The sequence below is a fragment of the Magallana gigas genome, chromosome 5 (assembly GCF_963853765.1).
Source record: "Magallana gigas chromosome 5, xbMagGiga1.1, whole genome shotgun sequence".
NCBI lineage: Eukaryota > Metazoa > Mollusca > Bivalvia > Ostreida > Ostreidae > Magallana > Magallana gigas.
In genome coordinates this window covers 3,202,203-3,228,742 of record NC_088857.1, presented here as the reverse complement: position 1 = coordinate 3,228,742, position 26,540 = coordinate 3,202,203, and the positions used below count along the sequence as shown (strand labels likewise).

At 33.2% G+C, this 26,540-nt stretch overlaps 2 protein-coding genes across 4 annotated transcripts; one reads left to right on the top strand and one right to left on the bottom strand.

Moving 5' to 3' along the window:
• Nucleotides 1-9,739: 9,739 nt before the first annotated feature.
• On the top strand, nt 9,740-10,539 carry LOC105331845 (NADH dehydrogenase [ubiquinone] flavoprotein 3, mitochondrial). Its single transcript, XM_011434209.4, has 3 exons — nt 9,740-9,850; nt 10,111-10,198; nt 10,314-10,539. The coding sequence occupies exons 1-3, from the start codon at nt 9,800-9,802 to the stop codon at nt 10,463-10,465; spliced, it is 291 nt and encodes a 96-aa protein (XP_011432511.3). The 5' UTR covers nt 9,740-9,799; the 3' UTR covers nt 10,466-10,539.
• A 1,825-nt stretch (nt 10,540-12,364) lies between these two features.
• On the bottom strand, nt 12,365-25,194 carry LOC105331846 (protein draper). 3 transcript variants are annotated; one of them, XM_011434211.4, is made up of 13 exons: nt 24,933-25,185; nt 21,038-21,102; nt 20,331-20,465; nt 19,936-20,070; nt 19,589-19,720; nt 19,199-19,339; nt 17,040-17,174; nt 16,419-16,553; nt 15,568-15,702; nt 14,941-15,078; nt 14,357-14,480; nt 13,220-13,242; nt 12,365-12,982 (listed from the first exon to the last, which is right to left on the bottom strand). In XM_011434211.4, exons 1-13 carry the CDS (start codon nt 25,016-25,018, stop codon nt 12,531-12,533), a joined length of 1,836 nt encoding a protein of 611 aa, XP_011432513.3. In that variant the 5' UTR covers nt 25,019-25,185; the 3' UTR covers nt 12,365-12,530. The 3 variants fall into 3 exon arrangements, with proteins under 3 accessions (XP_011432513.3, XP_011432514.3, XP_011432516.3); XM_011434212.4 differs by having other exon boundaries at nt 14,947-15,078; nt 24,933-25,183; XM_011434214.4 differs by lacking the exon at nt 14,941-15,078 and having other exon boundaries at nt 24,933-25,194.
• Between the last annotated feature and the right edge of the window lie 1,346 nt (nt 25,195-26,540).

Genomic DNA, 26,540 nt, shown 5'->3' with positions numbered 1-26,540 from the left:
AAGCTTTACAGCTTATCAGTATGACATATGTATAACATGAGGTGGTAGTGTATTTACAGGAGAACTTGTGCACGTACAGATAATAACATTTACTGTTACATATACAGGTTGAGAAAACAAAAGACTACAATTATGTAATACAGTTGTCCCTTAATAACATACTTTTTGAGATGAATTTGCCAAGATTACAGAGATCTTTGACATTGTCAGTATTAAAAAGTTGAATTAATTTAAACATACAAGGTTTTTTATAATAATATTCTTTCATGTATAATCTGCGCAATGTTCTGTATAGAGGACAAACAAATAAAAAATGGAATTCATCTTCAACACTAGATTTGCAATGTGGACAAAATCTATTTTCTCTATTTGTGTTATTATATCTACCAGTTTCAATAGCCAGGCGATGTGACGATAGTCGTAATTTAGTTATATATTTCTGTAATTTAATGGGAATAGATTTTCTTAAATAGTATTGAAGATGTATACCATCGATAAGATATTTGTAAAAAGAACATTTCTTTGAATTTTCAACATTTGCAAAAATATCTTGTTTTGCCTGATCAAAAATTCTTTGTTTTACAAGTTGTAAAATACCATTGTTTATTTTTTGGTTAGACCATATATCAAAAAAACCGAGGTCAATGAGAATTTTCTTTACATAGAAAACCCAGTTTTTATAACCGTGTTCTTCACAATTAATATACATAACTTCGTAGCAATGTCTAATTATACAATTGTCACTAATTAAGACATTTTTCCAAAACTTAATAATGTTAAACATTCTATAATGTACAAGGGGCACACGGCCTAATTCAGCATATAAGTAAGCAGTATTTGTACTTTTCTTCACTCCGAGAATTTGTTTACAGAAGTCTGTATGAAGTTTCTCGATATTGCAACCTATATTATTTCCCCATATTTCTGAACAGTAATTAACAATTCCACCAATAAAACAATCAAAAAGCGACAATAATGTTTCTATATTAAATGACATTCCCCGTATATTCTTTCTAAGCGCAAACAATGCTTTTCTACCTTGTTCAGATAATTGTTTTTCAGCTTTGGTAAACTTGTTGTTAAAGTTGAAAAGTATTCCTAAGTAAGTGAATTGTTGTACAATTTCTAAAACATCATTACCAATATGCCAACACTCACTATCTTTTACTCTGCCATTGTTTCTAAAAACCACAATTTTTGACTTTTCCGCATTAACATGCATTTTCCAAGTATTACAATAGCTATGTAGTTCATTCAAAAGACATTGTAAACCTTCCACAGATTCAGAGAACAGGACCATATCATCAGCGTACATTAAAAGAAACAGATTTAGGGAAGATAACTTGTAAGACAAACAACCGGCATTTAAAAAGCTATTTTCGAAATCGTTAACATATAAATTGAATAAAATAGGTGATAACACTTCGCCCTGCATTAATCCTAGGTTATTACAAAAATATTCACTCAAAAATCCATCAACACCAATACAGGATTTCACATGACGATATAACGCTTTAATAACTGACAATAATTTTCCTTCAATACCAACCTTTGAAAGTTTAAGCCACAAAAGTCGTCTATCAATAGAATCAAACGCTTTTTTAAAATCGATGAACGCACAATATAACCTCTTCTTTTTACATAGACTGTTACTAATAATAGAATGTAAAGCAAAAATAGCATCACGTGTTCCACAGCTTGGTTTAAAACCAAATTGTGCATCCGTTATAACATCATTATATTTTGACCATTCCAATAACCTTTTGTTTAAAATTGAAGTAAATAACTTACACATATTACTAACAAGACTTATACCCCTGTAGTTGTTAGGGTCTGTAGAATCACCCTTTTTAAACACTGGAATAATTATTGAGGAAGACCACGTACTGGGAAAAATACCAGTATTTAATATACAATTAAAAAGATTATGTAGTATAGGTAAAAAATAGTCTTGAAATTCAATAAAATATTCGTTCAAAATTCCATCTTCACCGTGGGATTTTCCAGGCTTTAGATTACCGATAGCCTCTTTAATTTCATCAATACTAATGTTTTTATCTAGCTCTTCAAAAATACAATTAATATCTAAACCTTCATTTCCACTTTCGATGTCACCGTCATCCTGCGTGGAAGCAATTGATTTAAAATGCTCGTAAAAATTTTCCAAAGGAATATTTGAATTAGTTTTAGACCTTTTCTTAAATTTGGCGAAAAATTGTTTTGGGTTGTTTTGTTTTAACAAAGATAATTGGTCACAGTCAATAGACCCGAATTTTTTCCCTTGGTTTTTCCTTTGGTGCAAGAAACAGTTCAGTATGATCTATTGCCCTCGGCCGTTGGCTGTTCCCTGCACCGCGGGAAAAATATTCGGGTCTATCGACTGCTCAAGCATTACATAATTGTATAGTGTACATTTAGACTTATCTCTATTTATCTAGTATAATATCAGTAATTTTCAGATTTGAAATCATTAATGTCCAAATCCCTTGTGTTTTGAAAATAAATTCCTTTTTTAGATTTTTTAGATTTTTTAGATTTAAGCTTACATCGAATTTATGAAAATGTGACTCATAATTTCAAGACTTTTTAAACATTTTTTTTATATTTAAAATGAATATACATGTAGTTTTGTAAGTTTAAAAAGTTTTTCAATTTTCCAGAAAACTTGATTTTTATGTTCCCTTTTGTGAAAAATTATTTTGTACATCACTCAATATGATTATAAAAGAATAGAAATATTTATCAAATTATCATTTATAATTCTATGTCTCTCTTATTTTTTGGTCATTAATTTGATAACAAATTAAATAGCGATAAAATACACGTACCTATGCTGTAGAAAAGCACCCCCTCTAAAAACAAGACAATCCAAAGCGAACGCATTTCACTATCTTTTTCATCTGTTCTGAGACACCTCTTTTGCCATTTTATATCTCAGCGCAAAGTCCATCTTAATTTCAGATTTTGAAAGAAAAAAGCCTGATATATAATAAATTTTTCACTGTCTAATGGAGTGCAATTGATTCAGAGTATTCTTATAGGTTTTTCTCTTTAAATGCACGCGAAATATTGATTCAGAGTACTCAGGGTAATCTTTTTTTTCTTTAAATGCACGTGCAGTTTTGTGATAATTTGTTTTTCTTTGATGTATAACTACATTATAGAAGCAACCGAGTACCACTCAAGACAGGACTGAACTATTAACCGTGTTCAAATTTATGAAGAAAAAAAAATACCAGAAAGTAATTAAACTGTAAAGTACATGTACGTGTATAAGAATGTGTTGTTTTTTTACTTTGAGTTCCGTACACGAATGTCAAACTATTCTAAATTCAAAAGGATTATTTTTTTTTTGAATATAAAATGGGATGAATATGCATGCATGTGTACCGGTAAATGTGGCGAACACTGCTCAAGAATGCTCACACATACAGAGGGTGTTTACTGATTCAAAGAACTTATAATTATGATGCCATGAACAGCTTCGACGGTGTTAAAGTTCACACATGCCACCTTGCGCTGAACACGAAAATGCCTTTAATGTTTATTGACAGGCACGTAGCATCGTTTTTGAAAGAGGGGGGGGGGGGGCAGACTCATCCCCAAAAAAATCTTGACTAGCAAAAAACAAATATTTAATAAAAAAAAATAAAGGAAAAAAAGTTATTTTCAAAAAATCTTGAAAATCCTAATCCGGGGGGGGGGGGGGGGGGGAGTACTGTTTATTTCCTTATTTTCAATCCAATATTTTTTTTACAGCGTTCCATAAAAGTGGGGGGGGGGGCAACTTCATGTTAATTCACTATTTTGTATGTAAATTTAAGAAAAATCTTTGCTGCACTAAAAAGACATGCATGAACCGTCTGAGATGTAAAGAAATTTCTATAGTAAAGACAGATGTTAGTATTATTTTTGTGTATAGTGATAACGTTGTAAACTTCTTACTATTTGTTTTCCTGGTTCAATATTAATACGATCGGGCTCGTTATTACCCTCTTTTACAGTTCAGTGTCAAACCAATCGGCAATCCTCGGCTGATTCCGCTACGCTCCAAACCAATCGGCAATCCTCGGCTGATTCCGCTACGCTCCATACAAACCTCGGATGTGATTGGTGTAGGAATATGCATCGAATCGATGCATTTCTCCGCCGGAAACTGCCTTTTTACTCAGTTGTTTTACGAGTAAAGATGGCTGCATCCAGTATACAATGTGATTTTGATGAAGCGCTGGAGTTTGCAAAAGAATTTGTAAATATCAACTTCGAACTGAAGGAAAAACAGATACAGACATTAAAATCATTATACGAGGGGCATGATACTATGGCAGTTTTACCCACTGGGTTTGGTAAAAGCATTATATTTCAGCTCCTTCCCTTCCTGTTTCAGAGGAAACTCGGTCAACAGCAACCCATGATTAGTTTGATAGTCACGCCTTTGAATTCTATCATGCAGGATCAAGTTCGATCGCTAACAAAACTTGGTATATATGCCTGTTATCTTAATATTGAAGGAACAGGTGTTAAAACCTTCGATGCGGTCAAAAGGTAGGTGTTGATTTGTACCAGAGACTGGTTGTACAATGAACCAAAGTTATCAAGTTTACATTAGCCTAATAAATTTCTATATCGATAGTTATTATTATACCTGAGACGATCTACAGAAAAACCTTCATGCATAAAAAATATTTATTCATAGTTTTATAAGTTATCTCAAATATATGCAGGTCCAGAACAATCACAAGATTTAGCTGCATAGCTTGATTTACCTACATAGCTTTATTTACCTACCTAAAGTAGGTTTTTTTAGCTACTCAATCATACTTTTGTTTTAATTGGGCATAAGTACTAAAAGTCGCACTCGGGTGGTCCAAAATGGAATTAATGATTTTATCATATACATGTTCATTGGCGGATCCAGAGGGGGGGTTCCGGGGGTCGGAACCCCCCCTTTCTCTGGGACAAATGAATTTTTTTTTAAACTTTTAATGCCTATTTAAAGACAATTTCCCCATTTATAATATAAATACTCTAAAAATCTCAAATAAATGCTTATAAAATTGCTTATTTATAGAATTTCGTACAACGTACCGTAATTTTGTTCCTATATGAAAAAAACCTATCGATATTTTTTTATCGAATTAAAGTACTCTTCTTCAGCATCCGGTGTTTACTACACCGAATAAACACGTGGGTTATGCTATTTTTCTGGAATGCTAGCTACCCTCATACCCACATGAGACACAAAAAAAGCCGTTTTTTGTTGTTGTTTGTTTGTTTCCAACAATCGGAAATTCTGTTACAAAACTACCGTGTAAAAAGGTTATATATGTAAACCATTATGAAAATGCAGAACTTTTCAAAACTTTCCTAAATACATGTATGATCGCATATGTACTACTGCCGGATTATGTAGCGCACCCATTACAGAAGTACCCTGGGACAACAATTGCTTGTACCATTGTATTACACATGTACCATATACATGTATTCAGCAGATAAATTATCCCCATTCTTTTGTCATATCGGATCATTTAGACCTTTATTTAAGAAGGCAATCGATAGAAATCAAAATCGATAAATAATTCAGAATTTAAACATCAAAGACATAAAAAATTACCAACAAAATCCATTTTTATAATAACTTGTCGTAATTAGTTCGTTCGAATTATTTTTTGTTCTTTAGTGTTTCTTTTCTATTAAGCATAGACGCACGTTCTTATTGCTGGATACTTGTTTTTTTTAAGGCTAGAAATTATGCAAATCTTCTTTACCTAAACCAAAACAGCAAAACGCTCAATAATGCAGTGCGCTCTGCTGTTGAAATAGATGTGATATAGATAGTGACTTGATAAATGTTTATTAAATTTACGCACGGAAAACTTTCAAAAAGTCATTGTTTATTGACAAGTAATGAATTTTGCACGTATTGATTTTCATCAATTGGAACCCCCCCTTTTCCAAATTGCTGGATCCGCCTCTGATGTTCTACATATATATACATATATTATTATAAATATGTATTAACCACAGGCAGTTGTTTCATACAGGAGGTCTATCAACTATACAAAATAACATTTATAATAACATGTTATTGTGTATAGTTAATAGACCTCCTGTTTGAAACAAGCGCCTGAGGTAGTGACATACAGTACTTGAACAGCAAGTGTGTACTACTGTATAGTGTATGTGATCTATGTGACAGTTCTGTGACTTTTATACAAACACATACTACTGGGCTATGCTGGAAGTAAACTAATTTGACTTTTAGCAGTTGTCAAGTTTATACTGAACAATTAATAATTATAAATGTTATAATTTCTTCAAAACTTCAAATGTTTAAATAACCTTTATTTGCAATTTGTCTATTGCATGTATGATTGATTTCGTGTAATTAATTCTGGATGGGCAATTTTTTCTATTTTTGGGTCGGGTAAAACTTAGTGTATTATGTAACTTCCGCCCAGCATCTCTGTGCACATGGTTTAACGAGAACAATAAACGAATCGTAACACTTAGTGACTTGGTCAGGAGAACAAGTTCTTACTGTAGCTGGTCATCAAATCGAGTCAAGTCTCAGATACTGATTTTGATTATTTACTGACATTGATTAGTGAATATATAAAATTAATGTATGGTTGTTATGTAGTTACTAATAAACGTTGTATAGTTTACAGTTCTTATGCTGAAGAACCAACATTGAAGAAAAATCTTCATCAGTATCAAAGATTTGATTCGATTCGATGACCAAGCCAGCTACAATAATCAATATCTATTAGGGAGGGAATCAAACCCTCGTACATAGTCATCAAACTGAACTACTTGCAAAGCTCTCTCTCTCTCTCTCTCTCTCTCTCTTAATTAGATTACATAATCACCAATAAAGCTGATATGGTGTATTCGAGCACATTTCCTGTTACCCCCCAGGAAAAGGAGTGGGTTCAATTCCCACTATCAACAGAAAATAGGTGATACATGTACAATCTAATGGTAACTTTTATCAAACAAAACACTTGTTCTTATAGCTATCTGTGTCATTTTCTCTATTAAGTAGCACTTTGAATGTTTTAGAAGCAATTAATTCTATCGTTATGTATACAGCTCTGACTATGCGGGGCCACTAGGCTATCTGCCCGCTTTGCACCAGCTTGTTCCATTATGCCTAGGGAGGGAATCGAACCCTCGTACATAGTCATTGAACTGTACCACTTACAAACAAAGATCTCTCTCTCTCTTTCTCTCTGAATTAGATTTCGTAATCATCAATAAAGCTGATATGATGTATTTGAGCACATTTTATGTTATCAACCAGGAAAAGGAGTGGGTTTAATTCCTACTATCAACAGAAAAAAAGAATACATGTACAATCTAATGGTTAACTTTTATCAAGCACAACACTTCTTCTATTTGTGTCATTTTCTCTAAGAAGCACTTTAAATGTTTTTGAATCAATTTATTCTATCATGATTATAATTACAGCTCTGACTATGCAGGGCCACTAGGCTATCTGCCCGCTTTGCACCAGCTTTCTGTTCCATAATGCCTAGGGAGGGAATCGAACCCTCGTGCATAGTCATGGAACTGTACTACTTAAAAACAAAAAATAAACGGTTTAAAGGTTATTTAGCTGATAATCCTTCAGCATATGGAGAAAACCATCCCAGTAGTGTACCTGAAGGGGTGGATACTGAACTTATAGCTAAATGCATTAAATTTCATCCTGTTTCTACTTTTAGGTAACTGTACTCAAGATATAAATCAAGATAAAAGAGAGGATTAAAAGATAAAAATACCAAAGCAAAGTGATTAAGAATATAGATCTTTAAATGATAAATTCATAACAATGGCTTTCCTACATGGGTGTAAGTTCAAAATACTATGATTATCCTCTAAACTACCGGTAATGGTCATTACTTCTTTGTATCAATGTAACTTAGGATAAATTAGGATATAAATACTGATCTATTAAGATTAAGGGGGTTTACTTAGTGGTTAACGATACTGATTTTTCAATAATAAAATGAAAATTATGGGTTTTCTGATGGGGGTTTAATTTCGAAATAAAGGGATTTTTCCTAAAGGTAAAGGTGTTTATTACTTTGTATTGATGTGATATAGGATAAATTAGGGAACAAATATTGATCCCAAAAGATTTAGGGAGTTTCTTAAGTGACTAACTATACCGATTTTCAACAATAAATTGAAAATAATGGATTGTCTCAGGGGGGTATAATTTCTAAATGAAAGAATTTTTCCTGAAACTAATGCTGATTATTTCTTCGTATTTATGTAGTAAAGGAGAAATGAGGGTGTAAGTCTTAATCCCAAAAGTTTTTGGGGGTCTACTAAGCGTTTAACTATATCCATTTATGAACGTTAAACTGAAGAATATGGGTTCTTTCCTGGGGATGTAATTTCTTAATTAAATGATTTTTCATTTACCTAATGCTGTTTAATTCTTGGTATTATGGTAATAAAGGATAAATGAGGGTTTAGGTAACAATTCTGAAACATTTATGGGGTCTCTTAAGCGTTTCAGTATACCCATTTGTTAATGCTAAAATAGAAAAAATTGGTTCTTTCTTGGAGTTGTTTTTTCATAATAAAATGATTTTGCCTTCAACTATTGCTGTTTATTTCTTTGTATTCATGTAATGAAGAATAAATATGGGTGTAGGTATTCATAACAAAAGATTTAGGGAGTTTCCTAAATGATTTACTACACTGATTTTTTAACGATAAAATGAAAATTATGGGTTTTCTCTGAAGGTGTTATTTCTCAATAAAAGGATTTTTCCTGAAACTAAAGCTGATTATTTCTTTGTATTAATGCACTAAAGGAGAATTGAGGGTGTAAGTCATAATCTCAAAAGTTTTAAGAGGTCTACTAAGCGTTAAACTATATCCATTTTTTAACGTTAAAATGAAGATTATGGGTTCCTTCATGGGGATGTAATTTCTTATTAAAAAGATTTTTCATTTGACTAATGCTGTTTATTTCTTTGTATTCATGTAATTAAGGTTATATAAGGGCGTAAGTATTCATACCAAAAGATTTAGAGAGTCTCTTAAGCGTTTAATTATATCAGTTTGTTAACGTTAAAACGAAGAATATGGGCTCCTTCATGGGGGTGTAAATTCTAAATAAAAAGATTTTGCCTTAAATTAATGCAGTTTATTTCTTTGATTCGATGACCAAGCCAGCTACAATAATCAATATCTATTCAACAGGTCCTGGTAAGTACGTACTATCTCTTGATTTAGCTATATAACTTAAATATTTAAACCTAACTACTATAGCTTTTTATATATGTAGTTTTATTTAGCAATTATCAATAGCTTAAAAAGCTTTATATCTAATTCAAGATAACAGCTAAATCAAGATATTATTCTCAATATTCTGGACCTGTTCAATTCATAATTAAAATATTACCTAAGAAATCCTCCACTGTGCTTTGGTAGTTCTCATTTTTTGCCTTGTTTTGTAAATGAGTGCAGCCTCTTGGCAGAAGACGCACATAGCAAACAGGAACTTAATGGAATAAGTTTTAGCGGAGTCTCCATAAGAATAACAAAAAATGTGACTTCGGTAAAAGTAAAAGTGAAACCGAAACTAGGTTAAAAGTAGTTCCTTTCCCAACATTCAAAGCGTGCTATGGATGCCATCGCATGACGTCCGAGGTTAATGTCGAGTGCGCGAGACATCCGAGTAGTTCCGAGTGTTAATGTCGAGTGCGCGAGACATCCGAGTAGTTCCGAGTGGTGTCAAACCCGAGGTATCAACTCAAGGATTTGAACCAAAATGCTCTCGGTACAGCGTCATCTCCTAAACAAAGTGAACAAACCTATATCGGTAAGAATTTTGCAATAACTTAAACATGTTGTTTCTTTGTTTATTGGAGTGGGTTTTAGTTATGCTATACGAGAAGCTCGAATTTCCTCGGTTGCAACCTTTTTTAAATTATTCAAGTTGTTGCATTACATCACAGGAGTCGGCGATTTTATAATTTTGTTGTAAATAAACGAGAAACAGGCAAAATCCTACCAGTGAGCTTCGTGAGCGTAGCAAGCATTCGTTCAATTAACCATTGATTTTTTTTTTTTTAATTTTAGATCAGTCTCGTTCAGCGTTTGTCTGGAGAAGTCAAGAGTGGTGATGGACAGGCAACCAACACACCTCCCCCTCCCCCAGAATCTTCAGGTGAGAAACAAAATAATAAATTCATGCCTCTCCCCGATCCCCTCTGTAGATCCGTGCATGAGCATGGCTACCTCTTTTTAATGATTATTAATTTCTGTTGTATTTTGCTTCACAGGATCTGAAGTCAGTTCTGACAACACCTCTTACAAAGTGAAGGAGTACTATGGATACAACCCGTACTCATTCTATGATATCGACAAGGACATGTCCAAATTCAGGAACCCTCAGCCCTCCAAGTATTCCCCACTACAACCCCCCAAACAGTAGAGGGAGGTTACTCTAGCAACACCTGTGTTATCATACTTTTTGTTATAGAAATGAAATAAAAGCTTATAACTCTCCTCAAAGGTCATTTTTTGTTTTTAGCTGACCTGAGGCGAAAGCTCAGTTGTGCTTTTCTGATCACATTTTGTCTGTCCTCCATATGTCCGTCTGTTACTCTGTACACTTTTTACATTTTGAATTCTTCTCCAGAATCACTGTGCCAATATCAAGTAAACCTGTTACAAAGCATTGTAACTGTAGGGTGAAGGAGGACTGAGTTTTTAAAATAAGGGAAACACTCCCTTTCAATGGGTGAAAATTTGTATTTTCTAAAAATCTTCTCAAAAATCAGTTTGTTGGGCAAGCTATAATAAATTGTGTGGAAGCATCCCTAGGAAGTGTAAATTCAAATTTGTTCAAATCATGATCCTCAGGGTTAGGGTGAGGCCATAATGGGGGGGGGGGGAGGTTCTAACTTTTCACATTGGAATAATTATATAGAAAAAAAATCTTTAAGAATCTTCTTAAAAAGCAATTGTGCAGAAAAGCTGTAATTTGTGTGGCAACTGCCTCAGGTGGTGTCAATTTAAATTTTTTGAAATCATGATCCTGGGGTACTATATCTTGCAACATTGTCCAAATGTTTTGTATATATGACCAAAGCTATTTCATTTGGCTATTGTTGCTCAGATGAGCGATGTGGCCATAATCCTGGGGGTTTTTGGGGTTTGTTTGTTTTTGGTTTTTTTGGGTTTTTTTTTAACAAAATATGAAATTTGTGCAGTTTACAAGAAAAAAAAAAACAAAAAACAAACAAACGTTCGAAATCGCTCATAATTATTGCACATTACGTTTTAACAAAATAATCAAAGAAAAATCATGTACACATTTTAATGAACTTCTTTATATAAAAAAAAAAAAAAAAAAAAAAAAGCTAAAAGTAATAATCAAAATTATAAACTACTTTTAAAATTAATTTTAAAAAATGTTGCGTTTTGAAAAGAATTACAAGACAGTCATATTTTTAATGTATACATCGCGAACATTATTTATTTTATCTTTCTTTTTTTATTACAGATTTGTAAATACATGTATTTTAATTCACTATCTTTCTTTCAATTTACACATTTGCAGTCCAACGGTATTGTATATCTGATTCTCCAATTATTAATTAGTTTCCGATTCGGAGGAAAAATACAAACGATTTGTATAACTCCGCCAAATTTAAATTAGTCACGATTCTATCTTTAATCATCACCAACAATGAAGACGACAAATAAGATGCTCACGACAATAACATTTATTGAATCATATCAAAAATATTGTAAGAGCTTGTTAAAAGAGAACTATGATCGAGATAAATATATACACCCCCGGAAATGTACACTGTATATAAACGTGTATGCATGTTGTAAGTTACCACGCCCTTTGCAGTTGTGTTGTAAACACAAAAGCTCACTTTTATTAACAAAATATCGATACGGCGGATACGCAAAATGTATCTGCCTTCAAATTAATATCAGATCCCAGATTTTCCCTTCAAGTAATGTAGCCATGCGTTTTATACAGAACTCGTGTACATGTATACAACTATTGTATTACATTGACCTGTCTGCTAGCTGCTGCTGCTGTAGGATGGACCGTAGAGAATTCACCCTTTTTTCTCATGTGAGTGATACATGTACTTATCTCTTTCTCATGCAAGCGATGAAGACCGTATTAGTTGTGTGTCTCGTTGTGTGTTTTCAGCAAGGCTCACGGATTAAAAATTTACAACTCGTAGAATATACGAGATGTATTATTATTATTATTCATTAACATATATTACTTATCTCACCTGTCGGATGAGACACACAAAAATCAAAAGTGGTCATATACTCTCTAGACAATGGTCTGAAGATGTTTTTCTATATATAAATGCATATATCCAAAACCCGAAACTGCATATTAACGAGTTGCTTCATATACTTTATGTGTATGACAGTACCACACCCCCTCCCTTAACTGTTCAGAATGGGATTAAAATGAAATAACTCGGTCCAAAGTACAGTTTTTTGGTGCACGACTGTTATTCTGAAGATGACGGAGAACCTGAAGGTTTTGGGAGTTTGGCAGGTTTCTTTTTATTTTGGGTTTTCTTAGAGTGCGATTTCTTGGCGCCTTTTTCCTCCTTATTGTCGAAGTGTAACCCAGTATAGAGCGATGTGTCCGTGCTGCTTTGTTTCCTCAGAGCCTCGTACAGACCGTCCTCCCCCTGCCCCGAGGTCAGAGTCACACTCTCGTACTCTCCCCCAACGTTCGCCGGCGGGAGGGCTGGGTTCGACACTTCCACATTTCCATACAGCGCCGCGTCCGTCTTTGTCTTCTCCGCGGTGTCGTACACGTTGCCGCTAGATGGCGTCTCGCTTGGTGGCGTTTTAGCAGTCGCCATGTTCTCGTAGGTCGGCTCCTCAGCCTCGTTCTGGTTAAACTCCGTGTTGTTGTAGGTTTGGTTGGTCACTGTCAGACCATTGGTGTCAGCTGTAAGAAATCAAAATAATTTCGATCGGAAAATCAAAGAACTGTGTCTGTACATGTTGTTTAAGACATTAAAGCAGAAAATCTTTTACTAACATCTTGTTGCTAAATATGGATAACACTTGTACAAAACTGATTCATTTACAGCTTTGTGTTTATAATCACTTTATACATATTGAAATACATGTAAATTTTTTTGTTATTTTAAACCTAAAAATAGTGTATAAATCACGTGTTTACCTTTTGCCACCTCTCCGTATCTCCTTTATAATGAAAGAAAAAAAGTCTTTTAATATATCTTCAGCAAATAATGATGAGAGCCTTGGTAATTATTTTGGTAAAAATGAAATGTAACATTGCCGTGCCAAGCATACATGAATTGTTTTAATTGGAAACAAAAGTAAAGCTAATTTTATTCAGAATGAATGTGATGTAAGTGAAAACAAGATATCTGTGAGCCAATGCTCACTAGTGATACCCCCGCTCTGATGTGAATATGCAAAATAAGCAAAGTCGACATTTAACAGAAAGCTGGCATCCGACTGGTACAGAAATATATCCCACAATATGGCATGCCTTAAAAATAGTGTGTTAAAATTTCAAGCATCTGCGATAAATAGCTGCTGAGAAATCTTTGAGGAAAATTTGTTTGAATATTTTGGCTAAAATAAACAAAGTACTCATTTAACAGGAAGTTGACGTCCGATTGGTACAAAAATACATTCCACGATATGGCATGCCTTAACAAACACTGTGTAAAAATTTCAAGCATCTGCGATAAATAGCTGCTGAGAAATCTTTGACGAAAATTTTTTTGAAAATTTTGGTTAAAAAATTAGCAAAGTCATCATTTAACAGGAAGTTGACGTCCGATTGGTACAAAAATATATCCCACGATATGGCATGCCTTAACAAACACTGTGTAAAAATTTCAGACATCTGCAATAAATAGTTGCTGAGATAAATGCGACGGACAGACAGACAGACAAGGGTAAAACAGTATACCCCCTCTCCTTCGGAGCGGGGGTATAATTAGGAATGATTATAAAACCAGAATAAAACGTATGATTCCTAGAAACATGAACGACAAGAGGCTAGGCACTTACATAAGAAATACTTCTAATATTAACACAAAAAACTTATCTATACGAGAAAAAATTGAGTAAAAATGTTTTCCAAATAAAACTAGTGCCAAAAAACTCTATATATATCATCTGTGTCATGTTATCTATATCCACGCGCGGATCTAGAATTAATTCCGTGGGAAGGGGTTCCCAGGGAAGATTTTGTTCGCCGCCAAGAATTCGTTTCACTATATTAAAATAAATCTGTTTTCCAGTACCCCCTGAACCCATTCAGACCCGCGCAAAGCCATACCTTTTCCTCCTGGACATCATCACAAAGAGACCAATGCCCACCGCGGACGCGATGAATAACAGCGCGACTACGGATCCCACCGCGGCCCCCACCACCGCGGAACTTCTCTCAGGCGCCGTGTAAACTGAAATCAATGATAAATGTTTATCAAAAGCGGCAACTTTTCTTAATAAAAAACGAAAGATATAAATGACCACCAAACCACACAAAACTATAAATGATTTTCAAAACAACATGTATTAAAATCTTTGCTTGATCATTATTTCAGATCTTGTTGTTTCATAACGGTATAACGGCTGTATACCGGTATGTATATACATAAATTATGTGGCAAGAGCGTGTGTATTCTGTAGGTTTTTTCTGTACTCACAGAGTAAATACTCATTAGTCGCACGCACAAAAAGATAAGAGCACCATACTGATTAACTAGAACTTTTATTTCTTTCATGAAAAAAGGAACATCTACATATTTTTGAGCATGGAGTTGAATTAACTTTAATTAAAAAGCCAATAATTCATATCATATATATAATATATATTTTAAATTAAAAATGGGCAACAAATCCCTTTCTATTACCACTTACTCGCACCTTCACAAAATTCTGGGATGTACCCACTCTTGCACGTGCATACTCCTGTTATTGTATCACAGCTGATGCTGTTGTTCACGTGACACTCGCATCGTCCCAGGCACTCTGATCCATACCGCCACATGGCACAGGCTACAGTTTAATAATTCAACATTATCAGGTTTGGTCTCCCAACACATTTTAGGAGGCATGGATTTATCTAATTCACGTTTTGATTGACATTGATAACATGTTTTGATGACGTTGATAGCATGGATTCAAAACGCTGACAGCATGCTTTGATGATGTTTACGGCATGATTGTTTACGTTGACAGCATGCTTTGATGACGTTGACAAGATGCTTTGATGACGTTGACAGATTGCATTGATGACGTTGTGACACTGAAAACATGCTCTGATCACGATAACAGCATGCTTTTATTACGCTGACAGCATGCTTTGACAGGTCGGAGCGTTGGCCTCCCAACACATTTTAGGCGGCATCATGCTTTGATCACGTTGACAGCATGCTTCGATCAGGTCGATAGCATGCTTTGACAGGCCGGAATGTTTTCGACTTTTTATTTGGCCGTCACTTTACAAATGACATTATAGGTAATAAATTTACATAATGTACTTACGTTTTGAGCAATTCTCGCCCCCATATCCGGTACTGCAGATGCACAGTCCGTCTGACTTCCGACACGTTTTAAACTGGTTCCCTTGGCAGTTACATTCCTTAGCGCATTCATCACCATATGTTCCGTCCTCGCATTCTACACGCACGAAATATCATACAAAACATGAAATAGCAAATACTAAACAATTCAATCAAATAGCAAATACTAAACAATTCAGTGAAATAGCACATACTAGAAAATTCAATCCAATAACATAATTATACTAAACAACTCATTGAAATACCATATACTAAATTCAATGAAATAGCAAGTACTAAACAATTCAATCAAATAGCACATACTAAACAATTCAGTGAAAATTCAAATAGCAAATACTAAACAATTCAATCAAATAGCAAATACTAAACAATTCAATGAAATAGCAAATACTAAACAATTCAATGAAATAGCACATACTAAACAATTCAATCCAATAACATAATTATACTAAACAACTCATTGAAATACCATATACTAAATTCAATGAAATAGCAAGTAATAAACATTTCTATAAAAGAGCATATCCGTCATGCAGTGATATACAAGGTATTTTAAAATAAATTGAATTTCACATTGTTTATGGAATGGTTTGAACCTCTACACCTGGAACAAATTTAAGAACTGATCGACACTTGGAGACCTTAAACACCTATAGAGGTTCGGGGGACCCAGGTCAGACATTCATAAGGAGCTTTTCAGAGGTTGGATGTCCATAACAAGCTTACATATGAAGTTCATGATCTTAATACTTGAAAACATTTTCTAAAAGGCCATAGAATACATATGTCAAGGGACAAATCTGCAAGTCTTACCCAGTTGGCAGTTCTGACCCCGCCAGCCCGCTAGACACGTGCAGCCTCCTGTTACTGGATCACATCGACGCGTGTTTTCTGGCACGCACGTGCAGTTTGTCGAGCAGTTTTGTCCGTACGTGTATCCACTACAAACTAAGAAAAGAGTTCATCGTATAAACTGTTGAAAAGACAAGAAGATGTAAATGTTATTGTCACTGCAGGTACGCACAGGTGCTTGTGGACTGGACCGTGCACTTCTCCCCCCCCCCCCTCCCCTTTCTATTTTCTTTTCAAAATTTTTATTTTTATTTCTTTTATTAATTATCGTTAACAACCCCTTATATATGTCTTCAGTCGAAAAATAACAGAAATTATATATATATATATATAGGGGAAACGAGTGTGAATATAAAATGCTACCGAGTCGTGCACAAGCACTTGTGCAGGTACGTTGCAACAGAGAGTGCGTTAGTGGATACTGCATGGCATCTGTAGTTTTTGAAACATATTTTTTCTCATTTTAACTGTAGAAAAGTGAAAGTGAATGATGAATCCCATTGGCCACTTCAATCTGTCTGGCCCTCAACTTTGATTAACAAAGTACGTTACACGTGCCTGCGGTGAGACTCTTACACTTACCCTCCCTACAGTTGGGCGGCACGTAACCTGGCCGACACACGCACTCCCCCGTGAAGGCGTTACAGCTACTGGCGGTCTGCGTGTTACATTTACAGGGCAACAGACAGCTCTTTCCATAATGGGGTAAGCGGCATTCTGGGTAAACAACATAATCATAAGGTAAGCGGCATTCTAGGTACAACACAATCATAAGGTAAGCGACTTTCTAGGTAAACAACAATCATAAGGTAATGAGGTAAGCGGCATTTTAGGTAAATAACATGATCATAAGGTAATAAGGTAAGATGTATTCTATAGGTAAACAAATAGGTAAACAACATAATCATAAGGTTATGAGGTAAGCGGCATTATAGGTAAACAACATAATAAGCGGCATTCTTGATAAACAACATTATCATAAGGTGTAAGTTAAGGTAGATTATTATACTTTCATGTTAAATACTGAAATCTGATTGGTTTAAAAGCAGTTAATAATCCGTTCTATTACCCTCAGCGTTATCAACGCACTTGGCAACGGGTGACACTATATAAATAGTGCCTGTTTGGGAGGGTAACTGTTGAAATTGACACCCCAAGACAATCATTGTCAACCGACGCGAAGCGGAGGTTGACAATGGTTTTCGAGGGGTGTCAATTTCAACAGTTACCCTCCCAAACAGGCACTAATTATTTTATTATACTGAATGTCTTAATTTTAAAGAGAATTTTACTGCTTTTATATAGAAAGGAAGTGAATTCTACGACGAACCGTACGCGCATAATTTACGCGCATGTAGCAATTCGTTGTGCTACCCGTTGCTAAGTGTGTTGCTAACGCTGAGGGTAATAGAACAGATTACCAACTGCGTCTGAACCAATCAGATTTCAGTATTTAACATGAAAGTATAATAAAACGAAATGTTACATGCGCATAAATTATGCCCGTACGGTTCGCCATAGATTTCACGTCATTCCTACATAAAATCAGTAAAGTTTTCTTTAAAATTCAGTATAATAAAATAAATAGGCATGTTTAGGAGGGTAAGAGTTGAAATTGATACCCCTCGAAAACCATTGTCAACCTCCGCTTCGCGTCGTTTTCTCGGGGTGTCAATTCAACTCTTTCCCTCCCAAACAGGCACTATTTATATAATAACACACCTGGAAAAAGTCACTCAAATTAACAGGGAATTTTTCAATAATGGAAGATATAATGATAAATAAACTGTACATATGTCAAATAAGCGAAAAATTTGCAGTTTTGGGATGAAAAATGAACATTATCTAAAATAATTATTTCAGAAAGTAACAACAAAAGCCCCTGCGCGATTCGAACTCGGGATGTACAGATTACATGTCCGACACTTTATCCACTCCGCTATGGAGTAAGTTTTAAGTTTCTGTCCACAAAATCCTTTTAAAAAAACGAAATGTCGGTTAGCCATTTTGTGATGATGTGTTATTCCACCTTAACAAAACGTAATGGGTAGGTTGCATCATTTGTTGATCTGAAGAAATTAATTATATCCGAAGCCGAAAAAGGGGCTTAAATTTTGTTTGAAGGTCCTCGAATTTATAAATTGCCCGTAACCCATAATCCTTTGCCAACTGCAATGAGGTTGAAACACAATAGAAGTTGACTCTTTTTGAAAATGATTGTACAGCGTGTTCTGTCTAAAAGAATCTTCAAAACAAGGAAGAGATATACCCCTCTCAATTAAAATGAAATTTATAAAACCCGTATTAATTTTGATATTTTTTTATTGTATTTATTGTATCGATACACGGAACTATTCAGCCGTCCGTAGTGATTTACATGCTGCCTTGTCTTAAAGGTGGCATGGACACCTCCATATTGGTACTTACTTCCTATCAAAATAAACAATGAACTCAAAGATAATTTTACAATTGTTTTCTTTCCCAAAATTGTTACCTAACAGCGCAGATTAGTACTTTACATGCGAATCTGTAAGTCCTGAGTTCGAATTCCGCTGGGGCTTTTATAATTCTTACATTTCCAAGAATTTTTTAAAACACATTTTTTTAGTCAAATAATGTAAAATTGAAAATTCTAAAACGGTGAAAGTAATTTTGTTACAGTGTGATTTATCCCGAAATTGTATTGACAAGATTTCCCATATTACCTTTACCCATTCCTAGAACATTGCGCTGTTACTTACTTTCCCCACAGTTCTGATGCGGATCGTAACCTGGTTTACAGTTACAGGTACCGTTCACTTTGTTACAAGGTGAGGCGGAGTTCGTCACATTACATTTACACTTACTGGCGCATCTAATACCAAAGGTGTAGTCATCACAACCTAACATTAAAAGTAAAATTTTCATTTTTCTTTTCTTTTTCAAAATGTTTATTCCCAATATCGCAACTTGTTTCTGTCATTTGCTAGAATAACATTTTTTTCTTTAGGTACACAAGTTTGTGCTTGAATGAGAAACTTTTCCCGACAATATGCAGGACACTTTTTAGTTTCCCTTTGATTAGATAACTGAATCAAAGGCTTTATAAATACATTTTGTATTGGTGCATGTTCAACTATGAATAAGCTTACTTTCTCCGCAGTTTTTCCCCTTATAACCTGCTAAACATGTGCACACGCCGCTAACAAAGTTGCAATCTCTTGTTTTGTCCCGTACACACGTGCATGGATTACAACCATTTCCAAATGTCCAGGATGCACATTCTAAAGAAAAAGGTAAATCAACGATTAACAGAGTCAAGTAATGATTTCATGTTGATGAGAGAGAGAGAGAAAGAGAGAGACGTTCCTGTTACGTGACATGAATGTCTTGAAATCAACATTGTGTCCTTTACAGTGTTGACCAAACATTTGACATTGGTTTTTCTTCAAAATGCATGTGTCTCCTGTAAGCAAGTACAATGTATATATATACTCACTACTCTCGCAGTTAGTACCCATGTACCCTGGTTTACACATACACATGCCATTCACGTTGTTACAGCTCTGTGAATTAGCCTGCACGCACTTGCAGGTAGATGAGCAATTTTTTCCGAACTTGAAGATGGAACATGCTATGGAATATAAGAATCAATTACAGCCAACTTGTCATTCATGTCTTCAATCTGTGAAAGACCCGAACGATCTTTTTATAAAACTCTACAGTTTTAAAAATTTAAAGTTCTACAGAACAGAAAATTGAACTGGGTCGGAAATCAAGAGTTGTACAAGTGAGATCACTCAGTTCTTTAACCTATTGTTGTATTTAGTTCATGGCTAATGCCGTCTTTGAGGGAATCGATTGTGCAGTCCCTCATGAGTACAGTATACTTACCACTCTGACAATTACTTTCGGTGTACCCTGGTTTGCACCTGCACGTGCCATCCACGTTGCTACAGCTCTCTGAATTAGCCTGCACGCACGAACAGGTTGATGCGCAATTGTCTCCGAACTTGAAACTTGAACAAACTATTAAAGAAAATGTATTTATACAGTAAAGTGTTAATTCTAAAAGAGCACACAAATATATACGGATGGTGATATATAGTACATGTAATTAGAATGGATTTCAATTCAAATCTAATCATGTACTTAAACTATGAGTGCATGATTGTTTCGCATGGGTTATTTTCTTTTGTTACGTACTTATTGAAAATTTTTGTGGGAAATGAAATGTTTATATTGTTGGTAAAAATATTGAAATTGTTTAACAATTGTTTAACTATAGCTTGAAATCATACAATTATACAAATATTTCATGCAATTGTTATGACGTCATAATTATGATTTCCTGAATTGTGTTTGTATTATATATAAAAAAATGTATTCGCTATTAATGACTGTTTATGATTTATTTATATATTTTCTAAAAGAAAATATAATATCGACCTACACATGATACGATATCGACCTATACATGATACGATACCAACCTTTATATGATAAAATATCGACCTATACATTTCCTAAAGTATGTTATGACCCTGACACTATAAATTCTACAATATCGACCTATGGACTTCCTAGGAGATGATACTGACCGTTACATTTTCCTCCCTCCAGACGGTATCCTTTACAGCAATTTGTCTGGTTATTACTAAGTTCCCTGCAGAACATAATACGAACATATAAACAGAACATAATACTAATATATAAACAGAACATAATACTAATATATAAACAGAACATAATACGAACATATAAACAGAACATAATACTAATATATAAACAGAACATAATACTAATATATAAACAGAACATAATACTAATATATAAACAGAACATAATACGAACATATAAACAGAACATAATACTAATATATAAACAGAACATAATACGAACATATAAACAGAACATAATACTAATATATAAACAGAACATAATACGAACATATAAACAGAACATAATAAGAACATATAAACAGAACATAATACTAATATATAAACAGAACATAATACAAACATATAAACAGAACATAATAAGAACATATAAACAGAACATAATACTAATATATAAACAGAACATAATACTAATATATAAACAGAACATAATACTAATATATAAACAGAACATAATACGAACATATAAACAGAACATAATAAGAACATATAAACAGAACATAATACTAATATATAAACAGAACATAATACTAATATATAAACAGAACATAATACTAATATATAAACAGAACATAATACTAATATATAAACAGAACATAATACTAATATATAAACAGAACATAATACTAATATATAAACAGAACATAATACTAATATATAAACAGAACATAATACTAACATATAAACAGAACATAAGACGAACATATAAACAGAACATAATACTAATATACAAACAGAACATAATACTAACATATAAACAGAACATAATACTAATATATAAACAGAACATAATACTAATATATAAACAGAACATAATACTAATATACAAACAGAACATAATACTAATATATAAACAGAACATAATACTAATATATAAACAGAACATAAGACGAACATATAAACAGAACATAATACTAACATACAAACAGAACATAATACTAATATATAAACAGAACATAATACTAATATATAAACAGAACATAATACTAATATATAAACAGAACATAATACTAATATATAAACAGAACATAATACTAATATATAAACAGAACATAATACTAATATATAAACAGAACATAATACTAATATATAAACAGAACATAAGACGAACATATAAACAGAACATAATACTAATATATAAACAGAACATAATACTAATATATAAACAGAACATAATACTAATATATAAACAGAACATAATACTAATATATAAACAGAACATAATACTAATATACAAACAGAACATAATACTAATATACAAACAGAACATAATACTAATATATAAACAGAACATAATACTAATATATAAACAGAACATAATACTAATATATAAACAGAACATAATACTAATATATAAACAGAACATAATACTAATATATAAACAGAACATAATACTAATATATAAACAGAACATAATACTAATATACAAACAGAACATAATACTAATATATAAACAGAACATAATACTAATATATAAACAGAACATAAGACGAACATATAAACAGAACATAATACTAATATATAAACAGAACATAATACTAATATATAAACAGAACATAATACTAATATATAAACAGAACATAAGACGAACATATAAACAGAACATAATACTAATATACAAACAGAACATAATACTAATATATGAACAGAACATAATACTAATATATAAACAGAACATAATACTAATATATAAACAGAACATAATACTAATATATAAACAGAACATAATACTAATATATAAACAGAACATAATACTAATATATAAACAGAACATAATACTAATATATAAACAGAACATAATACTAATATATAAACAGAACATAATACTAATATATAAACAGAACATAATACTAATATATAAACAGAACATAATACTAATATATAAACAGAACATAATACTAATATATAAACAGAACATAAGACGAACATATAAACAGAACATAATACTAATATACAAACAGAACATAATACTAATATATAAACAGAACATAATACTAATATATAAACAGAACATAATGCGAACATATAAACAGAACATAATACTAATATATAAACAGAACATAAGACGAACATATAAACAGAACATAATACTAATATACAAACAGAACATAATACTAATATATAAACAGAACATAATACTAATATATAAACAGAACATAATGCGAACATATAAACAGAACATAATACTAATATATAAACAGAACATAATACGAACATATATAACTTCATAATGATTTCCTGCAGAAAGTACTCCACCGTTTAAGTGTATTTATTCAATAGGTGATAAACCACGTAAGATCAAAGAGTTGCCAAGAGATGGTGTATGAGTTATATTGTTCTATATTACTATATACCATCCAGACTTTGTTGTCGTGGGTATGATAATGAAAAAAATAATAGTGTTTCAGTTGAATGTTAGAGGAAAAAAATACCCTTGTCTACCTAATTTGCTCTAAAGGACAAGAGCGTACAAGGCCTGACAAATCCCCCGTACCCAGGATTTTGAAATGGCATATGAACATATAGAAAATAAATAAATTTGAAATTGTTTTCCCTCGGACTGAAATGTCACATTTTCATTGGATTAAACATGGCACGTGATTGCCTCATATATCTCTATGTAGGTTCTTTGAGGATTAATATTAGGCAATATGGCCGTCATTGGCCGCCGCCTCACCTACTCATCTCGATTATTCATATTATTTAACACAGAAATCGTGCTCAGTAAGTCCTTAAAATATTTAGAGTAGTGGTCCTTTGGAATTATTTTTAAATTAGAGAAGTTGCCCTTTGAATATTGACGTCACATTGTTGTGTCTTGAGCAGAACAAAATGGCAGCGTCTAACGTTAAATTTGCTCAGATCTCTGCAGAGGTTAAAAATTGAATAGCAACAAAACATTGTAAGTAATATCGCCTCGCCATCTATAAGATTGATCAACCCAATATATTTCCGTAGTGAGTCAGTAACTAACCTAATAAGTAATAGTGTGCATCAGTACAATATAGAATTGCATTTCCTGACAAAAAAATAATATACATAAATACATGTACTTGGTACTTACTAAACATTACAGCACGATCTCATATATGTGCTATAGCGCTATTTTTATCCGACATTGTATGTACAGAACATGAACATTACTTAATTCTTGTCATTATATAAATGGTAAAAAAAAATGTTTTAGTTTATAGCAAATGAATTAAAATAAAATTAACGCCGTCTATACGATTCGAACACCCTCTTCATCGAGAAGGATGTACTACGAGTATCCGCTTATCACAGTGAGCTACGTTGACACATTAGAGTACGGGTGAATAAATTTAACTCTTTGACAATTATTGATAAAGTAAAACATTTTTGGTGAAAACTACGGATTTTACCTATTATGGGCCTAGACTCCATTTTAATAAATCAATAATAAAAATCAATATCAACTTATTTTTCAACTAAAAGTACTTTAAGGATGGAGTCGAGACCCATTCATACCTACATTTTGGAATTTAAAACAGTGTATGATCCAAGATTTTGGTATTAAGCGCTGTACAGCTTAGTTTGGAAACCTATACCTGTCGTGTTTAAAGAATGAAGGCACAATATTGACTTCCATCATGAAATTTATACTAAAAACAATGCATACAAGCCAAAAATTAATATTGTACCTTACATTGAAATTCTTTTGTCTTTATTGCTCCGAGTGGGGGATATACAACGCCTTGTACGCCCCTGTTCTTTACACTTACAGATATTCCATAATAAAGAAATAAACCCAATTACAAATTATTTAAACCATAATAAACAATTTTTTTCTACGTACCCTTCTGAACATAGCTGAGCCTCTGTCGATAGGAAATATTCCAAAATAAAGACAGTAAAAGACAGAAGCTTTATTAACATCATCATATTGACATAGGGACTGGCAATTGAGGGCTGGGATAGGGAACTTCCGGGTGACGAAGAAAAACTTCAGGAGACATTTAGTTTCCTTTTGCTGGAGAGGAAACCCCCTCTTATAGCCGTTTATTTATACACTTCACAGGGATTGACTTAATGCACTGTCAACTGTCCACTCTCTTCTCACTCGTTATTTATGCACTTAAGAATTCACTGTGATACAGCATGTTTAATCACTTCCCTCTTTGTAAATGTGAGTGGAAATCACAAGTTCACGGGCAGAGTTTCAACATCAACTTTAATTAAGGAATAAGTATCACTCTTTTAGTATGGTGAGGTCATCAAATAAGATCGGGGTGACCAAATCCAAAAATTTCAGCAATCATACGATTAAATATTAAAATAGTCATTGATGAAATGTATTGGATTCGAAGTGTTATCACAGACAAAGACATTGGTGAATGTAAAGTGTCGCGATTCTTTTCAATTGAACTGCTATAGAGTCAAGATGTGGAAATGTGGTGTACTCTATCAACGATGGTAAAATTAATTCCGTACACGCATATTTACACATGACCGATATTATTGCTTTTAATCTCATTTGCCCCGTTTCGGAAATCTGCACGATTTTGTCTTTCTAAATGTACGCTCAAATCTACAAACTGATGGAGGTAAATTGTTCCACGCCCCAGTTGCATCAAGAGTATTTGCTCGTATTGTAACGTTACAAGTACAACAGCCATGTACGGCTTATTCCGTTGACCTTTTGGATAAGCTCGTGGTGCCAGAGCCAGATAAAGAAAAAAATTTTATTTGCAAATATGTTTCCTTGTATAAACCTATATAATAGCAAAAACGTTCAATGCTGTGTAAACTTTTTCATGACGTCGCAATGATTTACCACACGCCGTTGTAGATCTTTTATAAACGAATTAGTGAAGAAATAAACAATACGTTAAAAAGTTCACCGGAATATGAACGTGGTTAGTAAGTAATCACATTTTGAAAGAAGGATTCACCTGATTTTAATCAAGTGTCCAACCAAGTTCATATCACGGTGAACTTTTGAACTTGTTGTTCATTTCTTAACTAATTCGTTAAAAAAGATCTACAGCTTGCACACTTAAGTTTAGAAAAGATATTCCTTGATTTTTATTTCTCTTGCATACGTTAGTTCACTCAAAGTAAGATGTTCGTCTAGATCCAATGAAGACGGATGAAACTAATCACCGAGTTAGTAGACAGTGCATGTATTTTGAAGTTTAAGTGTCTCTGCATGACAACAACTGGTTGTTTGTGTTCTGTGTAGTGTTATAGGAACAGATCGATCAATACAGAGAGAGCACAGAGAAAGCCAGATCAAAGTCACGCTACTGAACACGTTTGACACTACATGTATTATATATAAAAGCAAATCAAACGAAACAAAGCATTTAAACACATTTAAAATCTTGCAAATGAAACAAAAACATCACAACCCAAAACACAATAAAGAGTTGAAAATTGTTTTATATGATGTTGTTTTTTCTTT